The following is a 14,750-nucleotide window of genomic DNA, read 5'->3' on the forward strand; positions in this document are numbered from 1 at the left end:
GGCTGTCCGCACTGTTGCCTGGCTATCTGTTATCACCACAGGATTGCGTTCCCTGGGATCCTTGGCTACTGGTCCCAGCACCTGGGCTTGGCTCTCAGGCTTTGTTCTGTGCATTTGAGCTTCTTTACCACAGGGTCTCTGAGTGTTGTTCATAATTGCCTCAAGGCTCTGTGTTCATGATACCCAGTGTGTGAGGGCCGGCTTGTGCTGTTTGTTTCCCCGAGTGAGTACAGCACTTGGATCATTTCCTCCTGTACTCGGCTGTTCATAGACAGATTTCCCAAAAGTTTTTGACAAATGGTGTTATTGCAAATAAAATGCACACAAGGAATTACTGGCAAAGTAGGGAGATGGATTTTTAACTTCCTAAGAAACAGAACCCCGAGTGTAATGGTCAACAAAGTACAATCTGAATCATCCACCGTGAAAAACTCGGTTCCTCCCAAGATACCATGTTTGCTCTAGTACTTTTCCTCATATTTATATCTGACATAGACAAGGATACAAAAGTATAGTTCTGTATCATCTTGTACAGATGACACTAGAATTTTCATCAGAATAGACAATATAAAGGACATAGAAACCCTCAACTCAGATGTTAATAAAGTCTTCAATGGGCCACAGGAAATAATATGATGTTTAGTGAGGAAAAGTTCCAACTACTGGGCTATAGAAAAAAGATGAAAAATCACAGAAATAACCACATATAAAACGGTCAAACGACACTATTAAAAGAAAAGGCAAAGTAAAAGATATGAGAGTAATCATGTCAGAAGAGCTTACTTTTAAAGAACACCACAAAGTTGCTGTCTATGACAGGTTGGATGACAAGAACCTTCCAAACATGTGATGCCATGCCATTGATGCATTTTAAGACATAAGTGCTCTCTAGAGTGGAATAGTGTTGCACACTACCAGCCTCATTCAAAGCTGGAGAAATTACTGATCTGGAGTGTGTGCAAAGATCTTTTACTGCTAAAATCCACTCAATAAATCCTCTAAATTATTGGGAACACCTAAAAATGTTAAATCTATTCTGTAGAGTGCAAGTGGGAGAGATGCATAATAATTTATACTTGGAAAATACAGTATTAGGACTGGTTCCAAATTTGCACACAGAAATAACACTACACAAGACCAGGAGACATGGCAATATGTACAAAATAACCCCACTGAAAGCAGAGGTGCAATAGTTATGCTGATAGAGAAATCAATCGACATCGAAGGCTGAAGACTTTTCAACACTTCCCCTACATATACGTGGCATAACTTGCTGACCTCTAGCAGTGTTCAAAAGAAAATTTAACAAGTATCTTCAAAGCAGCTTTTTGGGTTTTGTTTGCCAGACTCTTTGCTAATTTGTCTTGAAGCCTTTTAGGTTGTCTGCTCTTGGGTCTTAGTGCCTCAGTCCTTAGGGCAGAATGCCTCTGGCCTCTGCCATCAATTCTCTTTACCCTTTGTGCCCCACACCTTTCATTACAATGCTCTGGTTTCGACATCTCGGCTCTCGGTGTTGGGCACCCAAGATTGTTTCAGGTCTCTAGTCTGTCTTAGTTTCAGTCTTAGTATTTCCCTGGGAATATTCCCCATATTTGTCTATTGTAATGCAATTTTCTGGGTGCATAAACCTTTTGCCCAATGTTGTTCCCCGGATAGCCCCTCGATCCTTTCAGCTGGTTCTCTATTTTTTCTAATATAGCATGTTTTCTGTGGGGAGCTCCTTTGGCTCCCTGAAGCTATTGGGCTAATGTGTGATACATTAGACCAGGGCATTAGTCAGTGGAGGTCAATGGAGTTCAGCTTACCAGGGACTACGTGCCAGAACCTGGCCCCTCAGAGAGACACAGGGAGCAATGGCCCCTGGAATCTCCCGCCCCCCCCCCCCCCCACCTCCCTCTCCGTGATTGGGGTTTTTTCCTTTTATGCCATCGACCGAGGTTACGCACCCAGAAAGGTAGGCATAAGAAAACAAACCCCACATGGTAAGAAAATTGAAACTGAAAACCAAACAAAGGCAGAACTCCCTAAATTCCCAAGGAAACAAGCAAATGTCACACCCCGCTACCGCACTGCTCATCCGTGCAGCCCTCCCCTTCCCGGGAGGAGCAGCACCAGACCTCCCGTGCCGGCCACATGGCAAACCCAGTTCGTTGGCTAATGCTATCAAGGGCAGTCGTCATCTCTGGCCTTGGTTTCCTGGCAGTGTATTGTTTTAGTGGTGTCCTCTGCTGTTTGTGGTGTGGTGACCAGGTGTACTTAAGTGTACCGGGGCTGCATGCATTTAGGGCAGCCTTTTCTAAGTGCTCTGTGAGTACTACCTTTAGGCGTTAGTTATCTTCCCTGATGCCTTTGGGATCCCATTTCCGTAGGTGTTTTTCTGCTTGGCATTTACCCCGCCCTTGGGGGCCAGCTAGGGTTTCGTGGCTCTTGGTTGCCCTTGGGTAGGGAGTGGTATTGTTGGTGGCTGGGGCATCAAGGTGTTGCGCAGCCAGCTTAGCTATGCAGTGGCCGGTTCCTGTTTCCTTTTGGACGTTGTAATTTTGTTTGGTTTTTCTTTTACTTTTTGTTTTCATTGTCTGGTGTGGGTCTGCTTTGTGTAGCTATAGGACCATTTATAATATTTTGGTGGCCCTCCAAAAGGCCCCCATAGTTGTACACATTGCAGGGCTTTCAGTGTTTTGATCTCCCCCTTGTTAGCTTTGGGTCTAACTGGTTAGCAACATCTTGCCCATGCTTCCTGTAGCAGTCAGCCTACGGGGCCCTGGAAAACCCTGTCGGGGCTTGGTGAACCTATGGATGTGTCTTTAGAGTTCCAGCTTGCCTCATAAGAGTTTGAAGGTTGCTGTGTGGTCTTGTCTTGGGGTGACTGTCACTGCTTGTGCCTCCACCATGCTGCCTGTGGTCAAAGGTGCCATTGACCCAACGAGTCGTGAGTCGTGTTCTCTGCATGTTCTTCAATTTTCTGATTCTGATAACATTGATATTCTAGTACGGGCAGCATCCACGTTGCATTCTAGGTTTAGGTTGCTGCAATGTGCTAGGTTGGTTGCCCACCCGGATGCCCCAAGGCTGCCCCCGTTTTGGTTATAGGGACCCAGACTTGGGGACATTAGTCGCTTCGACTTTGGTTTAGTCTGCTCTCCCTGGTCCTTTCCCTGTTGTTCGTCCTCCCCCTACCTCCCCCTGCTTTTGTTTCCCGAACGTCTTAAGTCTTTCGGAGTCAGAGCGGGGCTTAGTTGGTGATGAGACTCGGGCAGCTTCAGGGGCTCCCCTGATTCTGGTTGGGGACGGAGGCATTCGAGCCGGTTCCTCCTGCCGAGGCTTCTGGGTCCCACCAGCAGGCCTCCCTTCTTTTCTGCCTTTCCCCTGGACTCTGCCTTTTCTTTAGGGGTAGAGGGTATGGAGCACTGCTCTGCCTCGGGTCCCGATTTGGGGGATCGCGGGGCTGGGGAGGTGACCTGGGGGCTTGGGCCCTCTTTGACCCTGCTTTGTTGTTGCAGGGAGAGTTTTTTTTTTTTTAAACTCCCTTCCCTGTATGAGTATGATTAGGGGTCAGCTCCTCCCTGGGTTTGGTTCCGGGTTACCTTGGGTTCCTTGGCTTCTTCCTTCCAGAGGTTATCTTCCTCTCGTATCTCGCCTAAGGATGTTCGGGAGGCACTTGTTGCTTACCTTCTGCAAGACCCAGATTCTGCCTCTGGTATGGATCTGTCCTCTGAGTTTTTTTTTTCCGTATTGGTGTGTGTGTTTGAAGGCCCCGGTCCATTTTCGGCCATATGGGCAAACGACCAAATTCAGACGTAATTTGTAAGAGGACAAGTTGGGCAGACTGCTCATTCTTTTCAATGGGGGCATGGCATGGGTTCTGTTGGATCCACATGCTTGAATAGCGAGAAACTTCTACCGTTCTACAGGTTTACCTGGGGGGGGGGGATGAATTTGAGTACCTTAATGCGTGCTTCCTTAATGCGAGCGATCCTGCTTTCAGCTGTTTCTGGGAGGGTTCCGGATCACTCGGCAGTTGCTCAAGCAGTTGTGTGGGTGTCTGAACTTTGCTGTGCTGGATTACCTGCTGGGTCGGGTTTGGCTTTGGTGTCCATTCTGGTTCCTTGCCAATGACCATACCACCTTGAAAACACCGCTTCTCATCCGATCAGCGAAGTTAAGAAACATTGGGTTTGGTTAGTACTTGGATGGGTGACTGCCTGGGAACACCAAATGCTGTTGGCAATAATTTTGGGGCCTGACAGCTGAATGGACAGCGCTTCGGATTCGTAGTCCTGAGGTTCCGGGTTCAATCCCCGGTGGAGACGGAAACAAATGAGCAGTTTCTTTCGCCCAGATGCCCCCATTACCTAGCAGTAAATAGATACCTGGGAGTTACACAGCTGCTATGGGCTACTTTCTGGGGATGTGTAACAAAAAGGAGGCCTGGTCAAAGCCCGGGCCGTAAGGTGCTAAGCTCCGAAATCACCTCAAGATAACCTCAAGAGGATAAGATAACCTCCTTTGGGGACGCCCCTTCTGCCTCTTTCATGATCGCTAGGTTCGACCTCCATGGGCCTTGCATCGGTTGCTGTGTTGCTGGCTTCCTCTTCGGGTTTTTCCGGGTTCGGTTCTTTGGTGCCTACCCGCAACCCGTTCTCGCACTTGCTTTCTGTCAATATTGGCTTATTTAATAAGTGCATATGTGACATATTAATTGATTGTAGATATTTTAGTTTACCTTGAAAAGCTTCATAGAAAACACCGACCTCACCTAACCTTCTTAGTATGTTGAGATAAGCATCTTACTGCTTCTTATATACAATTATTACTTAACCTATCAACGGTATAGGTTAAGTAATAATTGTAATTAAGAAGCAATAAGATGCTTATCTTAACATACTAAGAAGGTTAAGTGTGGTCGGTGTTTTCTATAAAGCTTTTCAAGGTAAACTAAAATATTTGCAATCAATTAGTATGTCACATATGCACTTATTAAATAAGCCAATAGTGACTATACCCAAGTGTGAGAACGGGTTGCTACCCGAGCCTTCGCTCGATGTGTTAACGAACGCGTCTTCTCTCGGCTGGGACTTTATGACCAGTGCTCACCGGGCTGGCCAGGGGTGGTGGAGTTCAGCTCCATTCGAACTGTTCTCTGGTGGTTCATTTCCTGAACTGCAGGGGTTTCCTTCGGACCTTACCTCTTTGGGGTTGGTTGCTTCGAATTGCTCGTCTGCTGGTTTCTCAGGGTTTGGCTGTCCGGGGAGTGTGTAATGTCCTGGCAGATGGCCTGTCATGGTTCATTTCCTGTATGAACTGTTATATGCTTGTCATTCATTCACGGTTCGTTTCTGGATAAGCCCTGGAGGCTCCCTGGCACCCTCCCTCCCACCCTACGGTCGGCAGTTTTTGTGTTTTGATGCTTAGCTTCCAAACTGGAGTTGTTGGGTGGCCGGCGCATAGGGTCCGGGGTTCCACCCTCTTGTCCTCCCAGGCAGGGGAGGACTGCGCAAATGAGTGGCATGGCGGCGGGGTTTGACGTTTGTTCATTTCCTTGGGAATTAATGGAGTTCTGTCAGTGTTAGGTTTTCAGTTGCAATTTTCTTAACAAGTGGAGTCTGTTTTGTTATGCCCACCTTTCTAGGTGCCTAACCCCAGTTGATGGCAGACAAGGAAAACCACCAACCACAAGTGGGTTCTCCAGGGGGCCATTGTTCCCTGTCTCTCTGAGGGGGCCAGGTTCTGGCTCGAGGTCCCCAGTAGCTGAACTCTTTGACTAATGCCCTGGTCTAAGGTTTCGCATATTAGCCCAATAGTTCCAGGGAGCCTCTGGGGCTCAGCCAAAAAATGGTATTTCATTACTTTCAATGCTGGTTTGAAAGTTGTTTTTTTTCTCTCCAACTAATGTATTCAGAGGTAGTTGCAAGTCTTTTTGTCTGGCTCTCTTATCTGGTTGTTCATCTTTTGCCCCCATCCTGTTGTTTCCTGTCATTTGGCTGTGTCAAAACCTTGCTTCGTGATTTTACATATGCTGCCATTTCCCTATTCATCTGGTCTCGTGCACCCAGTGGGCCGAGATGCCTGCATTTTGGCTTTATCCTTGTAGAGGCAGTGCTCAAGCTCTAAGGAACCCACTGTGAACTTGTGCAGGACAGGGTATATCATTGCACATAACACTATGGAGGTGTAAATCTCATTAAATAATTTATTTGGGAAGTTACAAATACAGTCAAAGGATTATTCTGGTATTTGGAAAGTACTCAAATCTGTCTGATGAAAATAAAGAATTTCTCCCAGTAATATAGGTAAATTTTTGAGCTATTATGCCAAAGAGTTCTAAAAAACTTTAATTGCTCATTATCAATAAATATACTCTTCCACGAGCTGCATTATGATACATGAATGTAGTGCCATTATTTTGATTGGAAGTAAATTTGTATTTTTCAGGGTACTGCTTCTCGGATTGGTGGCATTACCTTTGAAACATTGGCCAGTGAATCGCTCGAGCGTCATGCACTCACCTATGGAGATCGGGAATGTGATACACTGGTGCTGCGAAACCCAGGCTTCTATCATTGGCGAAGTGGTGGAGAGAAACACATCAATGATCCTTTGTCTATTGCCAATTTGCAGGTGTGTATTTTTTTGTAGTATTGTATTGAAATCAGTTGCCGTAATTTAAAATAAGCTGTTGATGAATAGTCGTAAGCACTCCAGTTTCTTGCTTGTGCATGTTGCATATTCTAAGCCCTTCATTATTTATTACCTTCATTATTTCCTTGGTTTCTGGACTCATAAGACCATAGCAATCAAGGCCTATTGATCCATGGAAGTTAGTTCCTTTATGTATCTAATAACACCCACTAATGTACTTGGGGAAACCAAAGCTCAGCACTTTCCATTAAGTTTGTGTTTCTTTATAAATTGTTCTACAGGTTTGCAAACCCCTATTTCTAAGGCAAAGTTTGTGTAAACTTTGTTGATGACAATTGATCGTAAAGGCTTGATCAGATCTAACTGGTACACAGGTTTTGTTGTTAAAAATAGAAAAATGGGATAGGTGAAGGCAGTTATTTGAGGGATTAAGTAAAAAAAACTTTCTGGTATTAAAGTACCAAATTTTTGCTGTAATTTTTATTTTAAGGTATAATTGTTAGGTTCCCTGTAAAAGTTTGTTAGATGTTTCTAAAATTTGGTAGCTACATGTTGACTGCCAAGATACAGTATTTAGTTTTCTTAATATGTATTTTGTCTTGCCACCTTCCAGCTAACTCACTGGGTGGCACCTTGGATCCTAGCATATAATTGCAGTGCTGTATATTGATAATAAAAATTTACCTAATTTCTCATTTAAGCTTATAAAATATTAACATTTTCATGATTTCTTATACTGTACTTAAATTGTGCTTTCCAAGGTATAAATATAATTTTTCAGTGTACTGTGTAATACTGTAATGTCTCTCTGCTTATCCAGGATGCTTCAAGGAGCAATAACAGGAATCAGTATGACAAGTTCAAAGAATCTACTATGGAAAGTGTCAAAGCTTGTACTTTACGTGGCCAACTGGAGCTTGTAAAATTGGAAAATTCCATCGACATTTCAGAGGTATAGTAATTTTTTTTTATAGTATTACAAACTTTAATTTCTGTGTATAGTATTATGTGACCATCCTTTTTTTTTTTTTTTAATTTTTGGGGACTTACAGCTTTGGAGTGTTGTGTAGAATGATGTCGAAAGATGCCTCCATAGATCACCTTACCTTATCTTGAGATGATTTCAGGGCTTAGCGGTCCCACGGCTCGGTCATCAGCCAGGCCTCGTTGTTGTTGGACTGGTCAACCAGGCTGTTGGACACGGCTGCTCACAGCCTGACATAAGAGTCACAGCCTGGTTGATCAGGTATCCTGTGGAGGTGTTAGGTTCTCTCTAGAACACTGTGAGGGGTCAGCCAGTTATGCCCCTTATGTGTAGTGGAAGCATGTTATGGAACCACAGCATAACCTTTCACATCCCTTCCAACCAGTAAAAATGGACTTATAAATGTTTGTTTTTCTTACATTTTGCATACAAATTAATAATTCTGCTAGTTTTTTCTAGGGGGAGCCCCATCGGCTCCCCAGAGCTATCCAAGTTGATATGCTAATGTCAGACTTTGGCATCAGTCATGTGTATGGAGCTCTGTGGGCCTACCTGGGACCACAAGCCAGAACCTGGCCCGCCTCACATAGGCACGAAGAGCAATGTCCTGTAGAAATCCCTGTGTGGTTGGAAGCATTCTATGTCTGCCATCGACCAGGTTAGGCACCCAGAAAGGTAGGGGTCCCAAAACAAACCCCGATTCTGGTGAAAATTGCTACAAAAAGCTGAACAAGTGGATAGAACTCCCCAAACAGAAATGAGCAAACAAGTATGACGTCACATGTCCCCGCGCCGCCGTCTGCGCAGCTCCCCTCCTCCGGGGAAGGGGGAAGCCCCAGACCCCGTGCCAGCCATCCACCACTCAGTTCTGAGGCTGATGCTATAGGCTGTGGTTGTGTGCTCTGGCTCCAGTGATTGTTTCAGCATTGTGCCTTGTGTGTGGTGTCTGTCTTCTAGAATCACTTCAGGTGCACGATCCTGAATGATTCAGGAATCATTCAGGAGTGATTCTTCGGTACTCAGGGTGCATGCGCTAAGGGCTCCCTTCCCTAGGTGCCCTGTGAGTACTGCCCTTGGCTTGGGGCCACCTTCCAAAAGTTCCTTGGGTTCTGCCTCTGCTAGGCCGTTTACTGCTTGGTTTTTGGCAGCCCTTAGTGTGTTGGGGAGTTTTGTCTCCCTTGTGTTTACCTTAGGGTAAGAGACAGTTTACACTGGTACAAGGTACAGGGTGCTGCGCAGCGTGTTTTCACCATTCAAAGCGGCCGGCTCTGTTCCGCCTAGGTACGCTGTCCTCTTGCAGGGTTTTCTTTTTTTTTCTTTTTGTTTTCCTGCCTGGTGGGAAGGGGGTGCCTGCCTTTGTTGCTCCCTGAGTGCAGTGTCTGGGTACTACATTCTCTTCAGTTTCAATCAATTAGGGATTCTAATCATCCCATTGATTGGTCTTCCTCCAAAATAATCTTTCCTGCCTCTACTCTACACAGACGCCGTCTTGTAGAATCGGCTCTTATACACAATGTACCCAACATGAACTTGAGTCCTGGCTTTGTTGCTGTGGACTCTTCCCTTTCACAGTATATACTCAAATGCTCTAATCTTTCTAACAAACGTGACCTTACATAAGCTTACCCTTTCCATTTACCTTTGTTTCTCCTTCCTTTCTTTCTCTTTTCTCTCTTTTTTTCTGTTCATTGTCTTCTACGTTTCCTCGTTTTCCTCTTCTCATTATTTTCTCTTTCTCTTTCGGTGGTTATAATTGGAACTGCCTCGTATGGGCCAATAGGCCCTCTGCAGTTCCTACTACTAGCCCCTCTACTACACCTTACTTTGCTCCTCATCTCTCGTGCCTATTTATTGCCTGTCTCTACTTACTCATCACAATCGACTTGAGAATGGTCCAGGACGGACCGAAACGTCGTCGTCCCTTCACATTCTAGTGTGTGGTCTGGTCATCAAGGGGAGACATGATAACCACCTACAAAATTCTCAGGGGAATTGACAGGGTGGACAAAGACAAACTCTTTAGCACAGGTGGAACACGAACAAGGGGACGCATGTGGAAACTTAGTACCCAGATGAGCCAGAGACGTTAGAAAGAATTTTTTCAGTGTCAGGGTAGTTAACAAATGGAATGCATTAGTGTTGTGGTGGAGGCAGACTCCATACACAGTTTCAAATGTAGATATGATAGAGCCCAATAGGCTCAGGAATCTGTACACCAGTTGATTGACAGCTGAGAGGCAGGACCAAAGAGCCAGAGCTCAACCCCCACAAACACAACTAGGTGAGTACTAGGTGAGTACATGACTGATGCCAAAGTCTGACATTAGCATATCAGCCTGGATAGCTCCAGGGAGCCTCCGGGTCTCCCCCAGAAAATGACGTTTCATTACATTCAACGCTGGTTTTTTATCAAAGAATTAAAATGGTACTTGTGTAAAATATTTAAAGTTAAATATCTATCATGTTTTGATAGTCATGTGTATGAACACTTGGGCAAAGAAAAATTTATTCTATTTTTAATGATGACCAAAAGCTTTTAGCAGTAGCACTCGGTATCTTTTGTCTGATGTAGTTCATATTTAATATTTGATTTCTGTCTCTGAATTGCTTAATGAATTTTCAAATGTGAATAATGACCTCGTATGTTTTGGCTGGAATAAGGAAACCAACTTATTTTTGTCTTTATTTTTTAAACCAAAAACCACACCATTGGCATTATAAATTTCATGTAAAGACATATGGAAACTGAAACCATAAAATTTATACAATATGAACCGAAGATAAGTACTGTATGTAATAATAACTACTACACATCACTCTAAATCGTAGCAACCCTATTACAAGGTTAAGTGGGAAAGTGTATAGTTAACACTAGACACTTTCCTAGTTGGGAAAATGCCAGTAAGAAAGGCCTCTTTTAGTATGCTACTGAAAAGCTATATGTTGATTAATTTCTTCCCTAGAACTACTAAGTGTGGTGTAACAAAGGCTAGCACAGGTTATTAATCAGTTCAAGCACTTCAGATTGCAAGATAATTACTGTGGAGTTTGTATGATAGTGATTAAATTTTGTCTGAAGATCAATACAATATAGGCATACACATAAAGAACACAGGAACAAATTTATATAAATGCAGTTTAAAAATTAGCCTCAAATTCGACTTTCATAATTTAGGAAATCCCCACAACAGATTTTGAGTAGGTAATTCCTCGAGTAGGTAACTCGAGCAAGAGTTACCACAGTAGGATGAATAGGGGGCAAGATAATAAAATTCATAAATGTATTTTTAATGTAGTTACTTTTATCAAGAGAACAATACAGTACTATTTAAATTGATATTTAACATTTAGAAACTTTTCTTAGATGTTTTCTTTAGAACTTTCTAGTTACAGGTTTTAATTTTTTCCTGTTAATTGTGTTTTCCTCACATCAGGTTGAGCCTGCTGCAGAAATTGTAAAGAGGTTTGCAACTGGTGCCATGAGTTATGGTTCCATATCCATTGAAGCCCACACTACGCTGGCAGTTGCCATGAACCGCGTTGGTGCCAAGTCAAACACAGGAGAAGGAGGTATGCAAGATGTTAAACAGTGGAGTATCTGTAAACTGAACACCTTATCTTGTGTCTACCTTGTGATGGTTCCGGGAAACAATAGCCCCACAGTCCGGTCTCTGACCAGGTCTCCTGATTGGTGGTTTGAACGTTCCTCTAAACTAAACAGATTTATAATATTAATTTTTTAACTATATCTTGATTAACTGGTAATATAGTGTATGGTCTGTAATCTGAATTAGTCATTTTCATATCATGTATTCAGTCAGGTTATATATGATGAATTACCAAAATGAAGTAAATTTGACATGGCAACAGTACGTAAGAATACCGTACTAACCTTTGCTTTGTCTTCGTAAAAAAATACTAAATACTATCTTCTTGAGGTTATCTTGATGATTTTGGGGCTTAGTGTTCCCGCAGCCTGGTCCTCGACCAGGCCTCCTTTTTGTTACTTACCCCCAGGAAGCAGCTCGTAGCAGCTGTCTAACTCCCAGGTACCTATTTACTGCTAGGTAACAGGGGCATCAGGGTGAAATAATTTTTTTGCCCATGTCTCTGCCTACACGTGGGATCGAACCCGGAACCTCAGGACTATGAATTTGAAGTGCTGTCTACTCGGCTGCATGTCAGTGTCACAATATAGACAATATAATTTATTAGAAAATCAGTAGGAGCCATAAGGAGGATTTAAACTTGCTCACTTGGTACTCCCAACCCTAGACCACCATGCCATGACATGGTCAAAAGCAATGCAACCCATGTTGAGATGGTGGTCTATGGTGCTTGTTTGGGAGTACCAAGTGAGTGGGTTCGAATCCACCTCATAGCTCCTACTGATTTTCACATTGATACATCACATTAACACCTGGGCGGCACAGCTATTAATAGCTGACAACATTGCTGTGTGCAAGAAAAGAAAATTCAAAAATTTTCTTCTTCTAAGATTGTTAAAATATGTTCCCTGATAACATAGTGGAGAAGAAAAAAAAAAATCTTTGGTGACATATTTTGGTCATGATAAAGCTTGGAAGTGTTACACGGTACAGGCACTAAGAGTACACACCTAGGGTAGGTCTCCTCCAGCCGAGCTGTCAAGCGGAAGATGCCACAGATATTATTACCTAATTATTTCAGTGTGTCCGATTTATTTATTTATTTTTTTCAGTAATACTATTCAATAGTGTGTAATGTGATATATTTCTATAATCAAATGTGTAAACCATCAGTACAGTATACTCAAAAGTATGGTGTGCATATCAATGATTCAATTATGTTCATAAAACAATAAAAGAATATTTCTGTAGAGAGCCCCCTACGGCTCCCCCAGAGCCATATCGGGCTGATGTGTATATAGTAGACCATGGCAACAGTCAGTCGACGGGGTTCTTAGCCTACCAGGGACCACAAGCCAGAACCTGGCCTCATCAGAGACACGAGAAGCAATGGCCTATAGACACCCCCATGTAGTTGGAAGCAGTCTGTCTGCTATGTACCAGGTCAGGCACCCAGAAAGATAGGAATCCTAAAACAACCTACAGTACAGCTAGTTAAAAATTGCAAACTGAAAGCCAGACGAGTAAGCAGAAGTCCCCAATCAGAAAACAGGAAGGGGAAGGGTGGGCCCAAGACTTCCCGCGCTGACTACCAAACCCCAGTTCTGAGGCTGTCTTGGGTGGCAGTCGATTGACTTTGGCTCCAATCCTTGAGCAGTGCTGTTCCTTGTGGTGGTGTGCTGCGGTGTGGTGGTGTGAGAGCCATGTGTAATTCTTGAAGTACTGGGGTTGCATGCACCTAGGGTTGCCTTCCCTAGGTGCCCTGTAAGTACTGCCCTTGCAGTTTGGGGTTACATTTCACAAACTGTTTGGGGACTACCTCTGTTGGGTTCTTTTGCCGCTTGGTGATTGCCCACCCTTGGGGTCAGCTGGGTCTTTTCCTACCCGTTTGGCCTTGGGTAGGTGGTAGTATCATCGCTGTCTGGGGTGCAAGGCACTGTGCAGCTGTCTTAAAACGCATAGCGGCCGGTTCTGTTCCTCCTGAAGATCTTGTGCTTTTGCGGAGTGTTCATTTTTCTTTGTTTTGCCTGGTGGGGTCAGCCTGGTGTGGCTGTAGGACTACAGGTACTTGTATTATTTTGGTGGCCCTCCGCTAGGTCTCCGTGATTGCACATGTTGCAGGGGGTTCAGCTTTTTTGTTTGTTTGGTAGTTTTGGGGGTAACCGGTTAGCAGTACCATACCTGGGGCTTACCTTAGCAGTCAGCCTAAGATCCCTGGAAACTACCTTTGGGGCTCATTGATCGAATAGATGCGTCCTCCGAGTTCCATTTCACATTGTGCGAGTTTGAAGGTTGCTCTGTCCACTTGTCTCGGGGTGACACTCGCGGTTTTTGCGTCCACCATGCTGCCTGTTGGGTAATGACACCTTTGACCCAAAGTCCTGCAAGTGGTGCTCCTTGCTTGTACTCCAGTTAGCCTAGTCCACTGCTATTGATATTTGGGTCCAGGCAGCTTCGGCGTTGTATGTGAGGTTTAGGTGGCTGCAACGCACTAGGTTGGTTGCCTTTCTGGATGTCCCAGGGCTGCCCTGCTTTGGTTATAGAGACCCGGACTTGGTGGCATCAGTCGCCTTAACTTTGGTTTCATCCGCGCCCCCTTGTCCTTCCCCCTACTGTGGTTCAGCCTGCTCCCCCCAACTACTGCTGGCTCCAAAACGTCGTTTTGGAGTGGGGCTGGCATGGCTTCTTGGTGGTGAGACTCGGGCGGCTTTGGGGACTGCCCCCTTCCAGATCGGCAGCGAAGGCATTCAAGCCTGTTCATCCTGCTGGGGCTTTCGGGTCATGCCAGTGAACCCCCCCTTCATCCCTGCTTTTATGGTGAACTCTGCCTTTTCTCCAGAGACAGAGGGTTTGGAGAATGGCTCTTTCCCGGGTCCTGACGTGGAGGATCCCGGGGCTGGGGAGGAGTTGACTTAGGGGGATTGGACCCTGTTTGATCCTGCTCAAGTGTTGGTTCCCTCAGCGTAGGGCTTGTTGTTGAATGGGGAGGGGTTTTCATATCCTCCCCTCCCTGTATGAGTTTGATGTGAGTTCGGCTCCTTCCCGGGTTTGGTTCCTCGGTTCCCTCAGGTTCCTCGGTTCCCTCTTTCCGAAGGTTTTTGGCTTTCCACATCCTGAATAGGGAGGTGTGGGAGGCCCTTGGGGCTTACCTGCTGCAAGACCTGAATTACGCCTCGGTAATCCTCCTTTTTGAGTTTAGCTCTTTTCTTTACTGGGTACATTACGAGGTGCCAGTGTCTTCCTGGCTGGCAGACTGCCCTTTCTTCTTGTTGGGAGGTGTAGCATGCGTTCTGTCGGACCCGCACGCTTGAATGGCAGGAGTTGACTACGGTTATTCAAGTTTACTTGGGGTGGCGAGTTGGAGCACCTCAATGTGTGATTGTTCGCCCCTGTCCTTCCTCGCGATGTCAACCAGGTGCAGCTTCATGTGCAGGTTTCCTCCCTTTTGGCGTCCCTGGTGGCCGAGGATTTGCACGCCCATGGGCATTTGGCTTCAGTCTTACTTTTCTTTTCCCTGC

At 44.9% G+C, this 14,750-nt stretch overlaps 1 protein-coding gene and 1 pseudogene across 2 annotated transcripts in view; both read left to right on the forward strand.

Annotated features, from left to right (window-relative positions):
* The window catches only part of LOC123755771 (uncharacterized), a gene marked incomplete at its 3' end in the record, with an annotated part of 249,077 nt that overhangs the window by 202,913 nt on the left and 31,414 nt on the right, over positions 1-14,750 (forward strand). For both annotated transcript variants that reach the window (XM_069300074.1, XM_069300075.1), the window contains 3 exon segments: positions 6,433-6,618; positions 7,460-7,591; positions 11,059-11,194. In XM_069300074.1, the coding sequence (XP_069156175.1) occupies positions 6,433-6,618; positions 7,460-7,591; positions 11,059-11,194 (454 nt within the window).
* LOC123756059 (5S ribosomal RNA) lies at positions 4,109-4,227 on the forward strand (annotated as a pseudogene).

Source organism: Procambarus clarkii, chromosome 43, assembly GCF_040958095.1.
Source record: "Procambarus clarkii isolate CNS0578487 chromosome 43, FALCON_Pclarkii_2.0, whole genome shotgun sequence".
Taxonomy (NCBI): domain Eukaryota; kingdom Metazoa; phylum Arthropoda; class Malacostraca; order Decapoda; family Cambaridae; genus Procambarus; species Procambarus clarkii.